The sequence below is a fragment of the Equus caballus genome, chromosome 22 (assembly GCF_041296265.1).
Source record: "Equus caballus isolate H_3958 breed thoroughbred chromosome 22, TB-T2T, whole genome shotgun sequence".
NCBI classification, from domain to species: Eukaryota; Metazoa; Chordata; class Mammalia; order Perissodactyla; family Equidae; genus Equus; species Equus caballus.
The window spans coordinates 28,054,026-28,077,479 of NC_091705.1; the positions used below are offsets into that span (position 1 = coordinate 28,054,026).

A 23,454-nucleotide genomic window follows, 5' to 3' on the forward strand; every position below is an offset into this window, starting at 1 on the left:
ATCCTGGGTCCCTAGTGCCCCCAGGGCCCAATGCATGGCTTCCCCTCTGTAAATAAGCACATGTTGTAATGGGATGGATTTGAGACTTCTCCACTTGCAAATTGCCCTCTTCTCATCAGGTTCCAGTTTGGCAATGTCCCTTGTCCAGAATTGGCAACAGTACCCACAACATTATCCAGAGTTCGGGGGGGGCTGACCCCCTCCCTGATCCTTCATTTCTCTGTTAGTGCAGCCTCAGACCATGTCTGTGGTCAGCTGGAGCCTTTTCCGACATGTGCTGCTCTCTCGTGTAATTGTCTAACTTGGGATCCCAAACTTGAGATCTTAATATAGGCTCTGAGGACTGGGCCTTCTCCCTTCTTGTGTCTCTGTCCCCAGGCCTGGCACTGAAACAGGCGGCATTGCCTTGCTGACCTGAACTGAACTCACCATTTTCCCCATTCAGTTCTGCACTGTTCATTTCATCCCATCTCTTGGCTGCCCAGGGTTCTTGGCTCCTGATTCTGTCACCTGATATACCACCTGTCACTCCAGGCACAGTGAATGAACCTGTTAACACCGCCTTTCTATTCTGGGATCCGCTTGGTCATTCAGAATGATGAAAGAGGCCAGCAATCGAGCTGCGTGGGGCCTGGTAGTGTCTGGCTTTGCACAGTGGATGCAGGGGCCCATGACAGCTTGTAAAAAGCCAAGCTTTTGTGACCCATCACCAGGGTTTGACGTCAGCCCTCCAGAAGTGAGGGTAGTTTTTTGAGGCGCTTTCTGAGTAGTGCTTTCCAGGCTGGGCTCCTGGGATCTTATGGCTTTCAGAAGGCAGCAACGAGGTCCACATGCTAGAGCCAGCACTTGAAAAGCCAAATCTTAGATTCTCCATCCCCCACTCCCCCACCAGGCCAGAGAAGGGCTGTACACATCAAAGTTTTGCATCGGGCTGGAGCCATAGCAGCCCTGTAACCCTGGCCATCATCAGCACCCCCTACTAGTGGTTATAGCTTTAATGTAGAATGAGAAAATCATGATTCCGTAACTGCAGCTTGGAAGCTGGCATCTCTTTAAAGCTTGGACTCCCAGAGGTGGTGGTAATAAGGTGTCCTGGGCAGGGGCCTCGGCCTCTGAGCAGAGGTGCTGGCTGAGCTGACTCTGCAGGCGGGTCTCAAAGGATAAATAAGACAACATTTGTGGCAGATTCCAGCACAGAATGAGTGAGGGGTGAATGTTGTCTCACAGGTTGCTTCCTGGATACCATTGAAGTAATGGTGGAAATGGTTTTTGAGAAACAGCATGCTGTTTGGGGTCCCCTGGTCAGGTGCTGGGGGAGGTGGGGCTCAGCCACAGGTGGGTGCCTCCCTGAATGCCCAGAGCTGGTGGTCTCCAAGCTGGGGAACCTGATGGCATCTGCCTTTCTTAGTCTAGGGGGAACAGGGAACACACCCACCTTCAGAGCCCTGGGCAAGGGTGCCTGCTCTGCCACCTCATCCTCAGGGAGTGCATTGCCATTCTGATCCTCAGTTTCTCTGTTTTTACCATGAGGAGGTTGAATAAGTCTAGTGGGTTTCAAAATACCATGTGGGGATTCCATATGGGGAAAAAAAGGAAAATGGAGCTGCTCTGAGGGACCTTGAGTGGGGTAGAAGTCAATAAGCCTTCCCCAGGGCCCCCATGGGGCCCCTCAGAACCTGGTTTGAAAATCACTGGAATTACTATCTCCTAAGACCCTGGAATTTGGAGGCTCCACATCCTCATTCCAACCCCAGTGCCCCATCAACTAGCTGTGTGAGCTCAGACAAGTGGTCTCACCTCTCTGAGCTTTACTTTGAGGCTGTAGTGAGACTTAGTCAAGCTGGGGAAGTCCTGGGTGACTGGGAAATCCATGTCAGGAGTTCTAGTGTTTCTGTTTCTGGGCAGGAGGTTGGAGTGTCCAGACCACTGGAAGAGAAGGGCTTGAGGAAGGGCAGTGGGCAGCAGTGGTCGTAGGCAGGACTGGGCACCTTTTTCTTCCATATGCTGGGGTTCTGGTGCAGGGGGCGCTAGGCCTCTGCCCCCATGGCCAACAGAGCCAAAGGCTGCCACCATCTAACCCAATGAAAGGAAATTGTCAAACGCTGCATGAGGACCCCAGGAATAGGGGCTTGTCTATGTCCTGACAGGGCAGATGCCATGGAGCTTGTGAAGTCTCCCGACCAGCAGCTTCCCATTCTCTGAGAACCAGCTGACCTGAACTGTAGGTCCATCTGGAAGGCATCGCTTAACCCCATCCTCCAGCCCCTCTGGCCAAACATGTCAAGACAGAACCCCCTCACACCCTTGACCCCAACTGGGATGTGAACAGTGCTTCCAAGGAGCAGCTGTCTCTGGCGGAGGCAGAGGGTGTTGCTCTGGCAACCGAGCAGGTCCCTCTCCGGCAGCTGCCCCAGGCCCATGAAAGGGAGTAGCGATCTGTACTCCAGATCAGGCTCTCCTGCCACCTGTGCCCTGGTGCCGAGAGCCTGAAACCAGACCTGGCCTGCCAACCAGAGGGGGCTTTCTCTGCTTTCGCTCAGCTGGACCTAAGACACCACCAGAAGTGCCTCCTGGCTGCCTCAGTTTCAAGGTTCCCAAGGATCTCCTCCCTTTGCAGAGGGGAGTCTCTTATAAACAGGCTTCTGTGGTGCAGCGGGAGAGGGGATGGGGCTCCAGAAGGAGCAAGGAGGCCTGAGGGCAACTGCTCCAGCAGTCACAAACTAGTGTGCCACAGGCCTTGTTAGCTGGCAGGCAGGTACCTCCACAGTGTTTTTTTAGAACTCTGAATTTAAAATTTTAGAGGTTTTATTTATTTACTTTTTTAAGTCCAGACTTCTGGCTTCTCTCACCCAGGTCTCCACATGGCAGCTGTGGGACAGAGGGGTTAGATGCCTGGTCTCCTGTAAACATTTGAATTTGTGACCCCCGTTCAAGGTCAACTCGCTTAGTTTACATCTGGGGAAACTAAGGTCCAGAAAGGATCAGGCCCCATGCAAGGTATACAGGCCAGGGTGGCCAGTGTTGAGTTTCGCACCTGGCTTCCTGGCCTCACAGAGCAGAGCTTTTCTGCGCTGCCACTCTTGAAAGTAAAAGCTTGTTTTCTCATCTGTAAAACATCAGTGATAATTGTCTCTCCTCCCAGGCCAGCACTGCTTACTTTCTTCCTCTGCCACCTTTCAGAAATGGTTATTTTTCAAATAATTTCTGATATCCAGTGTTTAGGGTTTCTTGGGCTCATTCCCATGGCCTCATTGCCCATCTTCAGGCAGAGTTGCTCAAGGCTTTACCTCCCACCAAATTGTGTTCCTATAGAGAGTGTGTGTGCGTGTGTGTTGGGGGCTGACCTGAAGGGAGCTCAAAGCCACAGTACTGGGCGTTAGATTCCAGCTCTGAGTCAGGAGTAAATCATTCTGTTTCTCTGAGCCTTACTTTACCCAACTGCCAAATAGGGATTTGTTCACTCATTCAACAAATATTTATGGAACACAGCCGTGTGTTTGCCCTGGTATTGTATGAGATATTCAGGGTCCCCACCCTCAGGAACTTATCTTAGATACTCAGGGTCCCTATCTGGTAGGTGAAAAAGACAAAAGACAAGTGAACCAACAAGTTGATTAATGCTTAAATGAAGTAAACAGGTCCCCAAAGAAAGAATAACAGCTTTAGACATGGTGGTCAGGGAGGCCCTCCTTGAGCACATGACACCCCAGCAGAGACCCAAATGGGAAGCCAAGACGAAATCAGGATGGGAAGAAGTAGGCATGCAAAGGTGGGAGTGGGGATCATTTCAGACAAGGAACAGCGGGTTCAAAGGCCCTGAGGTGGGCACATGCTTGGAATGTTTGAGGAATAGCAAACAGGCTGGTGTGGCTGGAATAGAATAAGCAATGGGAAAGTGAAAGAACTGAGGCTGGAGAAGGAGGGCAGGGGCCCGTTCCTATTGTAGGCCAAGGTGAGCAATATGCATTTTATTCTTCATGGAAGTGCAGGGGGGAGCCTTGGAAAAGCTTTAGAAAGAGGAGGAAATAATCCAATTTGTACTTTTAAAAAATTCCTCAGGCTGCTGTTTGGAGAGTGATTATGGGTGAGTTGGGCCACTGACAAAGTAGGGAGGCCAGCGGGTAGAAAGTGGAAGCTTAAACCAGGCTGGTGGGGATAAAAGGAAGCTGGTCTCTGTAACATTTGCTTTTATGGGGGTGAGGCAAGGCCTTGCAGACAGGGGAGTGGTGGGAAGAGGCGGGTGGGAATTCCCAGGCTTCTGGAGTGTGTAACTGAGTGCATAGGGTCCTCTCTCTAGGAGATCAAGGCCGAAGTGGGGGAGGAGAGGACTCAGACTCATTCTGGACATGCTCAATTCAAGATGGCCTTGGCACTTCATACAGAGCTACCTAGTGCATTGGGCTGTTGAGATAGGAGGTGATACACCCTCCCAGCGACTGTCAGGTCTGAATGCTGTAAAATCCTCTGACTGCAGGCCAGTTTGCAAGGATTTTATGAGGGATGCTGTGGGCAGGAAGAAAATGCCTCTGTTCCCATTGTCCAAGTGGCCTCAGGAAGCCAAGAGTACTGTCTGAAAGGAGGCAGCAGCCCCTACTCAGCCCTCCTTGCCTTGATCCCTATCTTCCCTTCACCAGCTAAGTTACCTAAACTCCACTCTGCCGAGCTGTGCCCTGCTCACATCTGTCTTCCCACGCCTTGGGCTGTCCTGCCCTGTTTCTTTGCTCATAGAGGATCCCTTCGCTTAAAACTTGAAGGGATAGAAGATCCTGCATTTCCTTGCCACTCAGTGACTCTGGTTTACCCTTCCGGATCCAGTCAACCTTAGTGTCTGCCAGAAAGACCCCCAGACTGTCCCCCAGGAGGGGTCATTCTCTCCATCCAGAAACCAGGGTAAGAGGAATTGCAGGGGGCCACCCCACAATTACAAAGCATCTTCATGTCTGTCGTCTCCGTGGCTCTTACTCAGAGCACATTGGGTATCATACCCCATTTTCTGGGTGACACGATTGACGTGCCCAGGGCTGCTGCTTCCACATGACCCTCAGCGAGTTAGTGCAGTGGATGGGGCATAGGCTGGGGGTCTGCCTTCGGACAGCCTGGTTCAAGCCCTGGCCCCGACTCTGCCTAGCTGGGAGGGTGAGCTAGGGTGAGTCGCTTCACCTCTCTGAGCCTCGTCTGTAAAAGGGGACAATGACAGACCTGCCTCACACGTACCCATTTTGAGGATTCAGTTGGCAAAAGTACAGTGCATGCTCATTACTTGCAGTAGTCATGTTCGTAAAGTCTCACAAATGCTGAAATAGCAAATACGGAACCATTGCCCCTATGGGAAATGCAGAGTCCCTGCAGGCCTCGGGCCACAGCATTCCACTAACTAACCTGTTTTATGTGTGTTTCTGTTTAAAGGCGCCTTATTTAATATGTTGTTGATTTATTAACACTGAACTCAACCAACCGCACTGTAACTTGTGCCTGAACAAAGCTTTTCTAATACATGTATTTTCTCTGTAAGGCACATCACGGCCTTCTTGCACTTGGGGACACTAGGCAGCACTTCAGCACTGTGCTTGGAGGCCATTTTAAACAGACAAATCACCAAGAAAAAGCACAAAACTGAAAAGCATAGCACTAAATAGACCCAGAAAAGGACACTTGTGCACAGTGTGAGAGCCGAAACAAGAAGGCAGAGTGCCACCTTGTTCAGCCTCAGCTGGGAACCTGTGTGTCGGTGACTCAAATTTTCAGGCTCTGCACATGTCTGTGAGTGACCATGAAAGCCCCATGAGGATTGATTTGGGGATTATTAATAAATTTTAATGAGTAGGCAAATTCACAGATCACAATCGTGAATATTGAGGATCAAGTGTATATGAAGTGCTTGTTCAGGCCTGGCCCAGTCAGCGCTCAGTCAGGTCGGTTAGCGTTGGAACCATTACCAGCAGGGGTGCATCCTGGCTTCCGGATAAGGCTCTGAGGACAGGCCAGGGCTCCCTGAGCTTTGCAGCTTTGTCTTCCCCAGCATGCTGCCTTTGTGACCTCTTGGCTTTCATGGACTTTGTGGTCCGAGGCAGGTACAGATTCTAGAGGGCCCTAATGCCCCACTGAAGGGTTTGTTTCAGGTGCACTGGGTGGGTTGTGGCATCATTGAAGGGTTTCAAACAAAGCAGCGACATGGTTGGATTCCTTGAACAGCCAGCAGGAGTGGAGGAGGGACAGGAAGGGCAGGACAGGAGGTTGGGGGGCGAGGGAGCAGCGGTATGGGTGATCTAGGGGAGGCTGGCTCTAGGTCAGGGGAGAAGGGGAAGGATGCGAGACGCAGTTAGGAAGCGCTGAATTGCGGGGAGCAGTGGAGGAACCCCAGGAGGATGTTGGGGCAAGAGGTGCTGCCAGTCCCTCTTGCTGGAGTTTGAGATTAAAGTTTGATAACTTTAAGCTGACTCTTAAGGCATGGCAAGGGAGGTGGCTTCCACACTGACACAGTGGGAGAGTGGGGATCACATGGCTGCCAACAGGGAAGTGGCTCTGAGAGGGCAGTCTGCCCCTGATCCTTACCTAGCTGCTTGGAATTTTCTCCTAGCTTCCGAGGAAGAAATAGGGAAGGAGGGAGGAATTTGAGGCTGGGTGGGTGGGAGCCTTGAGTTCTGTTTTTACCATCGCACACAAATGAGTTGCCCGATTTAGCTGCATGGTTTGACAGGTCACTCAGTGAGAGAAGGAATGGGATCTTACAGGCCCTCAGCCCTTCCTCTGACAAGCCCTTTCCTAAGCCTGGCAGAGTCAGCAAAGGGAATTTAGGGGTTTCTGGCTCTGAGGCCGGCTCTGTTTCTTCATGTGGGGCCTTGAGTGGGCCCCACTGCCTCTTCTGTAAAGCCTGCTGCCATGGCTCCCACACTGTCTGTGGCCCCCTGCATCCATCCTCTTCAGGAGTCCAGGCCTCTTCTTCAGCCCCCTGCCAAGCTTGGGCCCCTGGTAGCTAGCAGACATGAGGGCCACACTGGTCCTTAGGACCAAGTCCTTATTGGCCTCCAAGGCACTTGCAGGAGGCTGGCTTCCTGGAGTAGCTGTGTCCTCCGTATCTCTTCAGAGATAGACTCCCAGGCACTCCTCTGAGCATCTGAAGCTCTGTTTGACCATCTTATACACCGTGACATAAAAAACAAAATACGGAAACAAATTCATTCTGACCTGATAAAGTTTGCTGAATAAAATCTTGGAGTAGAAGGCATAAATGAGACAAAGGGAGCTTCTACTTAGAAGAAGCAAGGACTTGTGTCCAGTGGGGTAGGGAGGCTGGGCTGGATGTCTGGGGCTGGGGGCAGGCTGCACGGAGGAGGCATTGCATTGCACAACTGGCTGCTATCTGAACCTTGGCATGAGGGACCAGCATAACCAAGACGGGGGTAGGGAAGCATGCCACCCCTGGGGGCAGTGGTTCAATGTGCACATGCTGCTGTGGCTCAGTGGATGCTTCACTCAGGATATTTGAAAATATACACAAGGACCAGCTGGAGGAGATGGTCACACTGGAAGGATGCTCACCCCCAAGCTTCCCGGGCAAATCTGAAAGTTTTCCAGAGTGAATGGACAAAGAGTTGAATGCACATGCCATGTTGTGTAAACTGTGGCACACAGAACGTCTCCCCAAGGCAGGAAGGGCCGCAGTCACATTCTGGAGGATGCAGGACTGAGCAGGTCCAACATCTTGGGTCTCTGGGGCACTTGCCTCCCTCTAAAGTTTAATCAGCAAATGATGGTTGTGCACCCTCTGGGCTGACCACTGAGTACCGACATACATGGGACACACTCTCAGTTGGGTGCATGGTCACAACTCCGAGTGCTCCAGCTAATCCACAGAGGAAGGCACAGGAGGCAGACCTGCCTGGCCCAGAAAGAGCTAGGGATGGAGGGACTGGCAGGAGGACGAGAAGCACAGAGGACACGAGAAGGGATTCCGGCAGAAACAAGTGCTTGCAAAGGCCTGGGTGCATGAAGTGCATGGACTGTTTGGGAAAGGGTGTATTGGGTTCTCCGGAGCTGGAATGGGCATGCTGAGGGGGTGGGAGGGCAGGAGATGAAGCTGCAGAGATGTGTGGAGGGGTACCAAGCAGAAAGGGCTCCAAATTCAGGAAGGGACTAGAACCTTGGACACTGAAGTATTGGGAGCCTTTGCTATAGCTAAATAATCTTGATTTTTGGCAACTGGGGTTTTTGGAGCAATGATGAGGTTCATTTTCTCATTCAACAAATATTTATAGAGAGCTTTCTATGCTTGAGGTATTAGCCTGGGCTTGGGATATGACCTGCTGTGCCAAGACAGACAGAGTTCCCCCGTGGCCCCAGGCCTATAACCATCAACAAGTAAATCTCTCAACAAGCTGATGACAAATGTGATAGGTGCTCTCATGGAGATCCTGGGTGATATGTGAGTGGAGGCCAGTCAGGGGAGGCCTTTCTGATGAAGTGACATTTGAAGCCTGAGGAGCTGAAAGAAGCTTTCCAGGCAGAAGGAATGGCACGTGTAAAGGCCCTGAGGTGGGAAGCAGTGTGATGGATGTGAGGAACACAGAGTGGCCAGAGTGTGATGTTGGAAGGGGTAGGAGGAGGTGTTGGCCTGTATTTCCTGGCATTTCACACATGTGAAACGAGAGCTGTCCTGTGCAGTCAGGTCCCACTACCCTGCCCTGGGGGGGACAGTCCTCAGAGCTGAGGGATACCTGCCGCCCAGGGAGCCCCTGAGGCCCTGAAATCCTCTCTGTTAGTCACACCCCTCATCTGGCTGTGACCTGTGCCCTGGGAGACATAGAGAATCCAAGATAAGTTCACTTTTCCTCTTATCGCATCTGGCCATCTGGTCTGGCCTCCCGCTAGTCAGTTTCCCTCTAATGAGTGGCTGCCTCAGCCAGGGCTCAGGGCCTCTGAGTGTGCTTCAGCAGGACTTGGCCCAGACGGCCCTGAGAGAGAGGCTGGAGGGTCAGTCCTCTGTCCAGACCCCTAGCTGTGGGCAGCCCCATCGTCTCCTGGGAGGGGGTGCTCTTCCATGCAGATCTCTACACAGATTGACTCCTCCAGGCCAGTGTCAGCCCCACAGGTGGGGACAAGGACCTTGACAGGGGTCACAGCCTCAGCCAGGCTTAGAGCCCAGTTCTAGCTCCTCACACTCACTGTTATCCCCTTGGATATTCCCTCCCGGAACATTCTGAGCAGGTTGGGATTTCACTCTTCTGATCTAGAGCAGGAAACTCCACTGAAGCCCTGCTTCCTTGGGGATATCTAGGTGAAACAAATCAATTCCTGAAATCCCCAGTGAGTCTGGTCTCTGCTGGGCACGGGTGGCCATTGGCTTCACTGGGCTGCTCTAAATGTCAAGCTCTTGCGGGAACCTACCCCTGGGCTGGTCAGAGAACTAGCCCAGCCTCCCCACCAGTGTTTGAGGAGTGGTAAAATTTTGGCTCACTCTCCTCAAGGCCTGGTTCCCTCTGTATCAGAGACCAACAGGAGCCATTCCCTGGGCTTGTCTGAACCTTAACCTCTGTGATGTAACCTATGAGATCACTCCCTGTGGCAACACAACGATCTACAGCAGAGCTGGGCTTGCCTCGTTCCATGCTGCCCTGTGGCTTCTGGATCATTACCACCAAAGGAATGGCTCTCAAATGGTAGAATTTCAGGCAGTGGAGAGAAGGGATTCAGAACAGGGATCTTTCCTTCAGTCACTGTGATGGGAGGTTCCACATCTACCCTTGAATGAGAGAACGAATGGTAGAATGCTTTGTTTGTCAAGGGCTGTGTGAATATGGTATGCTGTTACCCAGTTAGAAACTACCCTCCAATCAGATGAGGGTAGTGGAAAGTCTAGAGTCGGGGCAGGGACTTGCATGAGGCATTGCTAGGACCTGGAAGCCAGGCCTCTGCCTTTAGCTTAGGCCTTTCACTCCTTCTCCAGCAGTCCGATCTTGGCTTGGGTGTGCCCCTACGGCCTAGCTCCAGGGTCCAGCAAGATGCTGGGGGCAGGGGTGCACAGTGGTCAGCGAAGGCCCCAGACCCTTGCAACCCCAGCCCAGCAGGAAGGGGCCCAAGGCCTGGGGAGCAGAGTGAGGTGGGCTGTACTGTTGAACAGATGTGGTTGCCACATACTGTTGGCAGTCTGGGTATCTCACCTTGCTGAGCCTCATGTGCCCCATCTGTGAGGTGGGCATAATCATATCCCCACCTCACAGAGTGACTGTGAGGTTTAAATTACAAAGCCACAAAGCTGCTGAGGATAGCTCAGTAAATGACCCAGCTTTTGGCTGTCAGCCTATGCCTTATGGCCAGCTGAATACAGGAGCTCATCTTCCCTGAGCAGGCCTGTCCCTCCTCCCACAGGGCAGTGCATTGGAGGGTCATTTTCCTGTAGACGAAAGCCCTGTCTCCTGCCTGCCCGGCTGCCTTCATTCTCCCTCTGCCCAGGCACTGCCCTTCTCAGATTGAGGAGTCAGAGATTGCGAGTGTGTCTGTCTAAGGGGATCCCTGAATTTCTCTCAAGGCCTGAGCAGGACTGGAAATTTTCAAACAGAGTAGAAATTGAGTGCTCCTAGCTCTGAGCTCCAAGAGCACTCTGTCACCTCCACACTAAAAGGTCACACACAGAACACAGCTCCCAGCTTCTAGCCTGTTTCCTTGTGGTATCTGTTACTGTTGCAGTACTCATTTCACAGTTGTTTCTCTGCTGACGAGGGTTCCTAACTTTCCTGGAATCCAGTTCAGGGCCTGGCTTAATAGATGTCTATTAGATTGAATGGACAGATGGATGGGCTTTTTTTTTTTTTTTTGAGGAAGGTTGGCCCTGAGCTAACATCTGCTGCCAATTGTCCTCTTTTTTTGTGAGGAAGATCGGCCCTGAGCTAACATCTGTGCTCATCTTCATCTATTTTATGTGTGGGACACCTGCCTCAGCATGGCTTCATAAGCGGTGCTAGGTCTGCGCCCAGGATCCGAATTGGCAAACCCTGGGCTGCCGAAGTGGAGCATGTGAACTTAACTGGTACACCACTGGGCCGGCCCCTGGGTGGGCCTTTTAAATTGAATTTTTCATTTTTAGGTCATTGTAATTTATAAGCAGTTGTAAGAAATGATACAGAGGGATCCTATATACCCTTTGCCCAGTTTCCCTCCATGGTAAATCTTGCAAAACTGTAGTATTATATCATAACTAAAATATCAACATAGATATAACCCACCAATCTAATTCAGATTTCACCATTTCCACATGTACTCACTTGTGTGCAAGTCCCATGCAGTTTCATCACACGTGTAGGTTCATGTATCCACCACCACCGTCAAGATGCAGAACTGTTCCATCAGCCAGCACACATGAGGATCCTTCTTGTTGCTCTTTTATAACCACAGCCACACCCATCCCAACCTCCCCCTTAGTCTTAGTCTCCCTCAGCAACCACTAATCTGTTCTCCATCTTTATAATTGTGTCATTTAAAGAACGGTTTATAAATAGAATCATACAGTATGTAATTTGGGGGGATGGGCTTTTTTTCACTTGGCTTAATTTGCTTGAGATTCATCCAGGTTGTTTAGATCAATAGTTCATTTCTTGTTACTGCTGAGTAATATTCCACAGTCTGGATGTACCACAGTTTAATTGTTCACCCACTGAAGGATATCTAGGTTGTTTCCACCTTTTGGCTATTACAAATAAAGCTGCCATGAGCATTCAGTATGAATTTTTTGTGAACGTGTCAACATTCCAAGGGATAAATGCCCCAAGAGTGCAATTGCTAGGTTATATGGTAATAGCATGTTTAGTTTTAAAAGAAACTACCAAACTGTTTTCCAGTGCGGTTGTATCATTTTACATTCCCACCAGCAGTGTATGAGTGATTCAGTTTCGCCACATTCTTGCCAGCATTTGGTGTTGTCACCGGTTTTTTTAGCCATTCTGATAGGTTCGTGTAGTGATATCTCATAGTGGCAGCTGAGTGGATTCTGCTGTGCCTTGCCCACAGCCCCTGTGGCACTAGGCCTCCTTTTGTGGGTTTCCATTGGGCCATCACCATCACCATGGTTGGTAGCCCTTTGAAGGAAGGGCTTAAAGTCGCTTGTTTGGCTCCTGCTCCCAGCCCAGGCCCAGAAAGGGCACTGGAGAAAGGGCATTTGGAGTTAAGATGCTGAGAAAGGCCTTTGAATCTGACCCAGTCCCTTGTTGTCAAACAGACAGCAAGTAGCTACTGCTGTTTGAAAGCATCTTCTGTTTCAAACAAAAAGTTCAGCATTTGAGAAGCCATCTGTGGGCCTTTGGTGTTCTGTGCACCTGCTGTGGGCCAGCCCCAGGCCAGGTTGGGAATGGGATTCACAGATGACCCCAGGTCCCACGCATGGCAGGTCCTGGTTCCCTGAGTCTCCATGGAGAACAGGGAGTCAGACCAGGCATGATGGAGTCTTGGGGGAGGCAGACTAGTATATGGGGTTTTCATGTAACAGGGAGGTGAGGTGGGAATGGCAAGATAGGGGAAGGGTTAGCTGGGCCCTGAAGGATGTGTTGGTCTTTGACCAGACAAGGAGGGGGCATCCAAGCAGAGGGAACAGGGGTATAGGGAAGATTAGAGTAGAAGGGAAAGACCAGGGGGAGCAGTAGGTCTCTCAGTGAGCTTAAGGAAAGCAAGGTTAGCCACTCCTTAGCTGTTTGACTTCCACTCTGCTGTCACTGCCTCCCTTGGCACAGTTAAGGCTCTGTCACAGCCTGTAACATGAACCTCACCGTCTAGCCCATGCTCCAGCTGGATAATACCTTTGTGTGTGACTATGAGGTGGAGGATGTCTTTGGTCAATGTTGGCATCCCCCACTAGACTTGGCTTTGGCCTAGCATGAGGGTGGGCAGGGCCTGTGTCTGTTTTGGTCATTGCTGTGTCTGACCTCCATTCTCCTGCTCCGGAAATCCTCGTTGAGGGAATGGCTGAGGCCAGAGCTAGGACCAGGTCAGGGAGGGCCTCAGACTTGAAAAGGGCTCAGTAGGGTTGGGGACTCATCTTTTCCCCTACCCTCCTCTCACCCATCTGCAGGTTCATCATGCCTAGTGGCGTATAAGAAGACCCCGCCACCGGTCCCACCACGCACCACGTCAAAGCCGTTCATCTCAGTCACAGTCCAGAGCAGTACCGAGTCTGCCCAGGACACCTACCTGGACAGCCAAGACCACAAGAGCGAGGTGACAAGCCAGTCGGGCCTTAGCAACTCGTCGGACAGCCTGGACAGCAGTACCCGACCGCCCAGCGTGACACGGGGAGGAATCACCCCAGCCCCTGAGGCCCCCGAGCCACCCCCAAAACATGCAGCTCTGAAGAGTGAACAAGGGACACTGACCAGCAACGAATCCCACCCTGAGGCCATCCCCAAAAGGAAACTGTCATCTATAGGAATACAAGTAGGGGCCCCTTTCACACTCTGTCCTTGGCCCGTTCCGTGCACCTGCCTGCGTGTAATTACATCTGGTGGAGGCCCACTAGGTCTCCTGGGCAAAGGTGGTTTGTCTGTCTATTTTGGGGGGTTGGCCCCAAGTGGCCAAACCAAATTCCACCCACAGCCACGCCTTCCTCGCGTTCATCTACATGTGCTCCAACGTCTATAGCCATGGGCACGTGTTCCTGCTCCTCAGATGGGTTGTCCCAGTGAATGTAGTTACACTCAGCCAGCCATCTCCTGTCCACTGTTTGCCTGTCCACCATCTGTCTGTCCATTCCACCCTTTGCCCTGCCAGCCAACATGTGGGAGGCGGGACTGGCCTAACAGTTCTCTAATCCAAGGTCAGCGCGGGTGCGGAGACCACAGCCCCGCTTGGCAGCGGGAGCAGCATGGAGCATAGATGCTGATGGGCCAGGGGCTCAGCACTCAGGGCCCTTGAGCCATGGGTGTTGCTCGAGGGGAACTTTGCCGAGAGCCCTCTCAGGCCTTGGGGACAGGTAGGTGGCTTGAGGCGCCAGGCCCATGTCAAATTGAGAAATGTGATACTGGTCCTGATGCCTCCCTCTATGGGAAAGGATCCAGGCAGGTAGTTCCCCAGGACCAAGTGGCCAAAGCCACCAGACCCTCCTGGAAGCCAGACTCACTGTGCACCCATGGCCATGGCACACAGCAGGGCAGGGTGTTCTAGCTTCCCCTCCACTGCTTCATTGCACCCCTGCATGCACCTGACATCAGAAATCTGTCTTCTGTTAGCTGAGCTGAGGAAACTTGGGTCCTGCCTTGCAGTTTTCAAGAGTTGCTCTAAATCCAGAGTGAGAGGACTCTCCGTGCCCTGGCTGGACCTCCAGACTAAAGTAGAGCACACTCAGGGCAGGGAGGGAGGGCAGCTACAGTGGGCCGGGAGCTTGGGGGAGCCAGAGCCCTACCAAACCCGGGGGGCAGTCAAAGAGGTCATTAGGGCTTGGAGTTGGAAGGAATCTCCATTTCCCCAGCCACCCCTGAGCAACTGGACATGGCCAAGTGGGTGACAAAGCAGTGGAATGCAGAAGGAACACAAGACACAGAGGGGGACTGAATGGACCAGAGAAGGCTCAGTGACCAATTTCTTGCACTTGCCTGAAGTTCTTTCCACCCAAGAGGCAGCTCTAGGGTCAATGTCCCCACAGATAAGAGAGTTGGCCAGGAGACTCTCTTGTCTGTTTTCTAGGCTCCTTCATAAGGGATCCAGCCCCTGCCTGGTACAGCCACTCCAGGAAGGATTCTTAGGAACAAGGAAAGTAGCCTAGTCTCTGACTCTTGGTCTTGACCACCCAGGGTCTTTGTTTAGGCAGCTGTACCCCCTCCTTGGCCAAACCAGATGCTCCTGTCTTTCCAGAAGGCCTGAGAGAGAGTTAGGCTCAACCTTGATTCCTTTCACACAAAAGTTCCCAGGAGGATAAGAACTCTAGCTCTGGGGCCTGTTCTGGGCTTCTTCCCCGGATTCACCCCCACCCCCATTCCGTACCCTCATCGCAGCTCCTTGAGATCTGATGCTGCTGCATTCTCTGAGCTGGTTCTTGCTGAAGGAGAAATGCGGCTGCATGCCCATGGCAAGGAGGAGCCTGGTGCTTAGCCCTCTGCCCCAGAAAGCCTCCATGGCCCCTGCTGCTTCCATGAAGCCAAGAGACTGGAGAATCCCCAATTTCCAAGGATACCTTGACAGCCCTCATCCCAGCCCTTGGTGCTTCAAGCCCTAGGTCAGGTGTGGGTTCTTCCTCATTTATGAGTGATGATGGAAGGGCTGGCTTGGCTGCTCCATGGCACACACCTTTATCCCAGAAGAGAAAGGGAGGCCCAGGGCATCATTGTTGCCATATTTCTTTCCAGTTAACAGGAGTGTAGAGAAAGTGTGCTAGCTTTGCATTTGACCCTGTCCTGGTCCTTCCTACTACTACCCCAGTGCTGAAGGTAACCTCAGCCAAGTGTGATCAAGGCCCAGGGATGGCATCCCATAGTGTTCAGGGACTTCACTGGCTATTGCCTTGATGGCAGTTTTCAAATCCAGAACTGCGGTCCAAGGTTTGCCCCAGTACAGGCGCCTCCAGCCTACCCTTCAGCTGCAGGGTTGGGGGAATGATCTGAGCCTCAAGACAGCCCCCAGCTTCAACTACACCAGATAACGGCTGTGGCCTTGTGTGTGTGTGTGTTTTCTTTCTCTTTCGTCGTCCTTTTTTTTTCTTCTCTCTGATGCGTGTAAAGGAGAGGACTAGAAGGAACGGTTCCCACCTCTCGGAGGACAACGGACCCAAAGCGATCGATGTGATGGCACCCTCCTCAGAGTAGGGAAAGCCAGTCATCTCCACCCCATCCCACCTCCCGCCCGCCTCCGCGCGAATGAGCAGTGCCCGGCTTAACCTGGTCCGACCTCGGGCCCACGTGCAGTGTCTGCATGCCTCGTATTCGTCTGTCCACACGTCCGTTTGCGTCGTTCCACTAATGTGAATTTCAGCAGCAAGTGTGGTGTTTGTTTTTTATTTTTGTCTTTGTCTCTGTGCCGTTGCTGTCGTTGTCCTTCAATAAGGTTGACTGCATTCAGCCAGTGCCAAAAGAGGAGCCCAGTCCCGCTACCAAATTCCAGTCCATCGGGGTTCAGGTAGAGGACGACTGGCGGTAAGTCACACAGAGGTGGTGGCTGCTTCTCCCCTCTCCTCTCCCTCCCTCTGCTCTCCACTCTCCTGCGCCTTCTCCTGCTCCCCCTAACCCACTTCTCCTTGCTGGATTTCTAATAACCAAGCTGGGTTTGGGTGCGGGTGGTGACCCAGGCATGGGAAGCTGGGCAGGCAGGTGGGCGGGCAAATGAGCACTTGCTCTGTGAGATTAATCAGCCCGCGGCGGGCCGAGGCCGGGCTGAGACATGGCCCGGCACCCTGATGTTGGTGGTCTTCCTGGCCCCACTGCAGTAAACAGGCAACCTTATGACCTTGTCCATGTGTGTGTGTGCGTGTGGGCGTGGCCGGGTGGGGCAAGGGCTGAGCAGAGAATGAGACTGGGGCTGTGGGACCCGCTTCAGGCGCATGGTGAGCAGATGATGCATCCGTTTCTCTGTCTCCCGTGTGTCCGGGTCGGGGTGGCCTCTGGTCTCTGGCCCTCTTGGTGACTCTCACCCCTTCTTGTCCCCACCCCACGCCCCTCTCACAGAAGCAGCGCCCCCTCTCACAGCATGTCCTCCAGACGGGACACCGACTCAGATACCCAGGATGCCAATGACTCGAGCTGCAAATCATCTGAGAGGAGCCTCCCAGACTGTACCCCCCACCCCAACTCCATCAGCATTGATGCCGGCCCTCGGCAGGCCCCCAAGATTGCCCAGATCAAGCGCAACCTCTCCTATGGAGACAACAGCGACCCTGCCCTAGAGGCATCCTCGCTGCCCCCACCTGACCCCTGGCTCGAGACCTCCTCCAGCTCCCCAGCAGAGCCAGCACAGCCAGGGGCCTGCCGCCGAGATGGCTACTGGTTCTTGAAGCTACTTCAGGCAGAAACGGAGCGGCTGGAAGGCTGGTGCTGCCAGATGGACAAGGAGACCAAAGAGAACAACCTCTCTGAAGAAGGTGGGTGCTGCAAGGATGGCCCCCTGGGGTGAGGGGAGAAGAGGGGTACATAGTTCTCCAGCTTCCAGCCAGGTAGTCTCGGAGCCTCCGAGTGGGGAGGGTCTCTTAGGTTCTCTTCTTGGGTCAGTTGTGAGTTCACTTCTTATTTTCAATCTTTCTTCCATCCATCCATCTACCTAACCAAACCTTTTCCCAGAAAGGATTTATGGCAACAGCTGCTAGGTGTACAGGCTGTGGGGTCAGCCACACCTGACTGAATCCCACTCAACTCTTCCCTTCCTAGTGAAGTGGCCTTGGTCAAGTTACCCTGAGCTTCAGTTTCCTTATCTGTAATGGGAAGATGATCCTACCTCTAACTGTATAAGTATGTTGTGAGAACTGAATGTAGCAATGTGTGTAAAGGGCCCAATGAAGTGCAGGACCCAGAGAAAGTTGGTACCATAATTATGCCTTCAGCTCTTTATGGAGCACCTACTGTGTGCTAGGCACCAGGGATCTAACTGTGGACCTCCAAAGGGGTGAGGAGCTATGAATGGGTGAGACAGAAGTCATCTACTTTTACACTTATGTTTCTGTCTATACCATGCCTATTTCCAAAAATTCTCCCGAAAAATTAGTTCAGGAAAGAGCTAGAAATATGTAGGGAGCCTGGATTCACAGGTGGTTGATAGGGGAGGGGTGGTTGGGAGGCAGGCCTCCGGGAAGCTCCAGGCCATGGCCCCAGGAGCCATACCCTGCACTGACTTGGTTCAGTCAGAGCTCCAGTCCCCAGTTAGCTCCCCCTTCACATAACATGCAGGAAGGAAGGTCTCCAGCGTATCCAGAAGGGACGGAGCCAGCATCTCACTGACACTTGATGGGTGGGGCCTGAGGAAAGCACCCTTTTATGATTCAGAGAGCCCTTAGGAGTTACTGTTTTTACTGTCCTTTAGGCCAGTTCCCAGCTTCGATGTCACACCCAGTGGTGTGCAGAGAACTGTTGTGAGGTATATACCTAATAACTCTTTACAATAATAGTATTTAAAAAATGAGAATGGAGGCAAGAATCAGAACACTAAAAGACTTCTAACAGAAACCATGCAGCCCATGGCCCTAGCTTGGCCTTCTCCACTGTCAGCTCTCGTTAGCTGTATGTTCTGGTATTTGCTTTCTTATTTCTTTTTTTAAATGTGATTACCTTTTATTTCCTCTCTAAAATTAATCATCATCATGGATTGATTTCCCGCCATACTAGATGAGTATTTAGCTCTGTCCCCTCCACCTCCTGTGCCCCACCCTCCCTATATTACATCACAGTTTTGTATTAAATGACAACCAGTATTTCTGTTTACTACGAGCCTGCAAATATTGTTCACTGCAGAGTCTAAAAGCATGCTGTGATTTCATTTTCTTTTTTATACGTTTTGTTTTACTAGAATGAATGGTTGCCTCATTTTTTAAATACACTTTGTTTTCTAAGCTCTTATTTGTAATTTTTTTCATGTGCTCCACCAGATCTCCCAGCCCTCATCAGTAATATCTTCCAGATGCGCAAACATGTCAGGTCATCTCCTGGGTCCACGTTTTTCCTGGTGCTCCCTGTCCCCGCCCTGATCTGACCAGGCTGCTTTCTGGGCCTGCTGCCTAGCTGCTGTCCGGAGATGTCCCTTTTCATCACCTCACTGCCCTCAGCCTCTTGCCCATGATGGGCACCCTACTTTTTGGACCACATGGTCTTCTGCTTTCTTGGTTTTCGTCCCTCATTTTACTGGAGCACATCTCCATTTGGAGATAAATTTCTGGGAACTTTGCACATCTTTATTCAGACCTCATACAGTTTGGCTGAGTGTAAAGCTGAAAATAATAAATACAAATTATATATATATATAAATGTATATGTTTATATATAGTTTATATATGTTATATGTTTATATATAAGTAAATATAAAAGTAAATAAAGTTGAAAATAATTTTCCCTTGGAATCTTAAAGACTGTATTGTGTTTAGCTTCCATTGCTTGTGCTGAAAAGCTCGATGCCATTCCAGTTCTCAGTGCTGTGTACTTTTTTATCTCTGGAAGCTATTGGGACCTTCGCTTTCCCTGTCTTGTGAAATGTCTCAGTGATGTGCCGTGGAATGGGTCTTTGTTCATTTATTGTGCCACCAGTTAAAAGGCCATTTCTAAGTGGAGACTCGGTCTTTTGTTTCTGAAAAATATTCTTGCATTAATTTTAAAAAGTAATTTCCTCACTTTCATTTGTTCTGTTTTCTTTCTCTGAAATTTCTGTCATTCAGATGTTGGACCTGCTGAATTGATCCTCAGTCTCTGATCTTTTCTTTCTCAAATCCATCTTTTTGTTGTCTATCTTTCTGGAAGCCTTTCTTCTTCTTATCTTTTTTTCCAAAGCTATAAAAACTTTATTGAGGTATAATTCACATTCCATAAAATTCACCTTTTTAAAGTGTACGATTCAGTGGCAGTTAGTACACTCACAGTGTTGTGCAACCATCACTGCTATCTAATTTCAGAACATTTTCATCACTCCAGAAAGAAACCCCACAACGATAAGCATTCACGTCTCAGTCCCTCCTCCCCCTTGCTCTTAGCAACTGCAAATTCTCTCTCTGTGGATTTGCCTATTCTGATCATTTACATAGATGGAATCATGCAGTATGTGGTCTTTTGTGACTGCCTTCTTTTGCTTAGCACAGTGTTTTCGAGGTTCATCTGTGTTGTAGCATGTATCAGTACATGACTCCTTACTGCTGAATAATATTCCACTTTATGAATATACTACATTGTATTTATGCATTCATCTATTGATGGACATTTGAGTTGTTTCCACTTTTGGGTTAGTATAAATAATGCTGTTGTGAACATTTGTGTACAAGTTTTTGTGTGGCTGTATGTCCGTTTCTTTTGGGTGCGTACCTAGGAGTGGAATTGCTGGGTCATGTGGTAAACTCTAAGTTTAACTTCTTGAGGAACTGCCAGACCGTTTTCCACAGCGGCTGCACCGCTTAACCTTCTCACCAGCAGTAGTACGTGAGGGTTCTAATTTCTCCACATCCTCACCAACATTGTAATTACTGCTGCTTTTGATTTTAGCCATCCTAGTGGGTGTGAAGTAGTATCTCACTGTGAGGCTTTTTTTTTAAGTTTATTTTTTTATGGAGGTAACATTAAATAAGTTTCAGGTGTACATCATTATATTTCAATTTCTGTGTACACTACGTCATGTTCACCACCCAAAGACTAATTAACATCTGTCACAATACACATGTGCCCTTTAAATCCTTCCGCCCTACCCCCTCCCCCTTCCCCTCTGGTAACCATCCAGTCTCTATGTCTCTGTGTTCTATTGTTGTTGTTTTGTCTTCCACGTATGAGTGAAATCATATTGTATTTGGCTTTCTCAGGCTGACTTATTTCGCTTAGCATAATACCCTCAGGGTCCATCCATGTTGTCACAAACGGCAAGATTTCTTCTTTTTTATGGCTGAGTAGTATTCCATTGTGTATACTTATCACATCTTCTTTATTGACTCATCCACTGATTGGCACTTAGGTTCTTTCCACATCTTGGCTATTGTGAATAACACTTCAATGAACATAGGGGTGCAAATATCTTTTCTAATTAGTTTTCTCATGGTTTTGGATAAATACCCAGAAGTGGAATAGCTGGATCATATGGTAGTTCTATTCTTAATGTTTTGAGGAATCTCCAAACTGTTTTCCATAGCACCTGCACCAGTTTGTGTTCCCACCAGCAGTGTTACAAGGGTTCCCTTTTCTCCAAATGCTCTCCAACACTTGTTATTTCTTGCCCTTTTAATTATAGCCATTCTGACGGGTATGAGGTAATACCTCATTGTAGTTTTGATTTGCATTTCCCTAATAATTAGTGATGTTGAACATCTTTTCTTGTGCTGCTTGGCCATCTGTATCTCTTCTTTGGAAAAATATCTGTTTGGATCCTTGGCCCCTTTTTTTCTTGGATTGTTTGTTGTCTTTGTTTTGGGGGGGGTCTTTTTGGTGAAGAAGATTGGCCCTGAGCTAACATCTGTGCCTGTCTTCCTCTATTTTGTATGTGGGTCGCTGCCACCCAAAGCATGGCCGCCCTCAGTGGTGTAGGTCCGTACCCAGGAACCAAACCCAGGCAGTCGAAGCACAGCATGCCAAACTTAACCACTATGCCACGGAGCTGGCCCACATTGTTTGTTTTTTTGTTGTTGAGATGTATGCGGTCTTCATATATTTTGAATATTAACCCCTTATCAGATACGTGATTTGCAAATATCTTATCCCAGTTGTTAGGTTGTCTTTTTGTTTTGTTGATGGCTTCCTTTGCTGTGCAGAGCTTTTTAGTTTGATGTAGTCCCATTTGTTTATTTTTTCTTTTGTTTCCCTTGCCTGGAGAGACATGGTATTCAAAAAGATACTGCTACAACTGATGTCAAACAGCATACTGCCTATGTTTTCTTTTAGGAGTTTTATGGTTTCTGGTCTTACATTCAGGTCTTTAATCCATTTTGAGTTAAGTTTTGTGTATGGTGTAAGATAAGAGTCTACTTTCGTTCTTTTGCATGTGGCTGTCCAATCTCATTTTGGTTTTGGTTTGCATTTCCATGGTGGCTAATAATGTTCTAGCATCTTTGCATGTGCTTATTGGCTATTTATATATTTTTGTTGGAGAAATCTATTGAGATTGGGAGGTCTTCTTGACTTTATCTCCAAACTCTGTCCATCATATATTTACTGTGGCCACCATATAGGAGCTCTTTCTTATTCTGTTCCTTTTTCCAAATATTTTTGTCCTTGTTTTATGCATATAGTGTCTTCTCTTACCTCTCTGAGCCTTAACATATGTGCATTTAGGTTTTCATGTTGTGTCCGTTTCCTTTAGGTTCCTTTTTTCTGTTTGTCTTTTGGGTTGGAGGCTCTTCTGGAATGTCAGTAATCTTTGATTGTTCTTTTTTTTTTAAGATTTTATTTTTCCTTTTTCTCCCCAAAGCCCCCTAGTACATAGTGGTATAGTTTTACTTGCGGGTCCTTCTAGTTGTGGTATGTGGGACGCACCTCAGTGTGGCCTGATGAGCAGTGCCATGTCCGCACCCAGGATCCAAACTGGCGAAACCCTGGACTGCCAAAGCAGAGCGTGAGGAACTTAACCACTCGGTCACGGGGCCGGCCCCTGTTTATTCATGTTTAAAAGTGAGGAACTGACTCAGGAGTAAGAAGGAATAGAGCAGGCGATCACTATTTTTGTTGTAAGCCTAGTTCCACTTGTTTTTTAATTTTAGGATTTAATTTAAAATAAAACTTAATTTTAGAGTTTCCAAAAGGTAACTATATAAAACAATAAAAATAGCAAAAGTGGTGGTAATATACTGGTATGTTAGTAATATATGGTAATATTAAAGATGAAGAAATAATTATTTAAGCATGAGGATAAAAACTCTAATAGCAGAATAGAAGCTGTTATGAATAATACTGTGTTCAGGCCTTTTAAGATAGACATAGGAGTAGAATTGCTGGATCATATGGGAATTCTATGTTTAACTTTTTCATTTTTTTATTGTGGTAAAAATATGTGTAACAAAAAATTTGACATTTTAACCACTTTTAAGTGTACAATTCAGTGGCTTTACTCATATTCACAACGTTGCATGTCACCAGTGTCTATTTCCGAAACTTTTTCATCACCCCAAACAGAAATTCTGTACCCATTAAGCAGTAACTCCCTATTCCTCCCTCCACCAGCCCCTGGTAACCTCTAATCTACTTTCTGTCTCTATGAATTTGCCTGTTCTAAGATATTTCCCATGAGTGGGATGTTAGTGTGTTTGTCCTTTTGTGTTTGGCGTGTCTTCAAGGTTCATCCCCGTTGTAGCATATATCAGAACTTCATTCGTTTTTTTTTTTTTTTTTAATGTTATGATAGATTACAACCTTGTGAGATTTCAGTTGTACATTTTTGTTAGAACTTCATTCGTTTTTATGGCTGAATAATATTTCCATTGTATCACATTTTGTTTGTTCATCTGTTGATGGACACTTGGGTTATTTCCACCTTTCGGCTGCTGTGAATAATTCTGCAATGAACACTGGCATACAAGTATCTGTTACAGTCCCTGTTTTCAGTTCTTTTGGGAGTGGAATTGCTGGGTCATATGGTAATCTATGTCTAGCTTTTTGAAGAACTGCCAGACTGTTTTCCACAGTGGCTGCACCATTTTACATTCCCATCAGCCATGTGCTGAGGGTTTCAGTTTCTCCACATCCTGGCTAACCCTTGTCATTTTCCATCTTTCTTTAAAATTATGGCCATCCTAGTAGGTATGAAGTGGTATCACATTGTCCTTTTGATTTGGATTTCCCTAATGACTGATGTTGAGCATCTTTTCATGTTCTTCTTGGCAATTCGGAT

At 49.1% G+C, this 23,454-nt stretch overlaps 1 protein-coding gene across 38 annotated transcripts in view; it reads left to right on the top strand.

The window, feature by feature from the left end:
- DLGAP4 (DLG associated protein 4) overlaps positions 1-23,454 on the top strand; it is a 202,286-nt gene that overhangs the window by 152,809 nt on the left and 26,023 nt on the right. For 24 of the 38 annotated variants that reach the window (XM_070247650.1, XM_070247652.1, XM_070247651.1 and 21 more), the window contains 3 exons: positions 13,055-13,416; positions 16,015-16,103; positions 16,632-17,044. In XM_070247650.1, the coding sequence (XP_070103751.1) occupies positions 13,055-13,416; positions 16,015-16,103; positions 16,632-17,044 (864 nt within the window). Of the gene's footprint in view, positions 1-4,728; positions 4,891-13,054; positions 13,417-15,692; positions 16,104-16,631; positions 17,045-23,454 lie in introns of those variants that run through there. The other 14 variants (XM_070247655.1, XM_070247653.1, XM_070247656.1 and 11 more) reach the window with 4 other exon arrangements.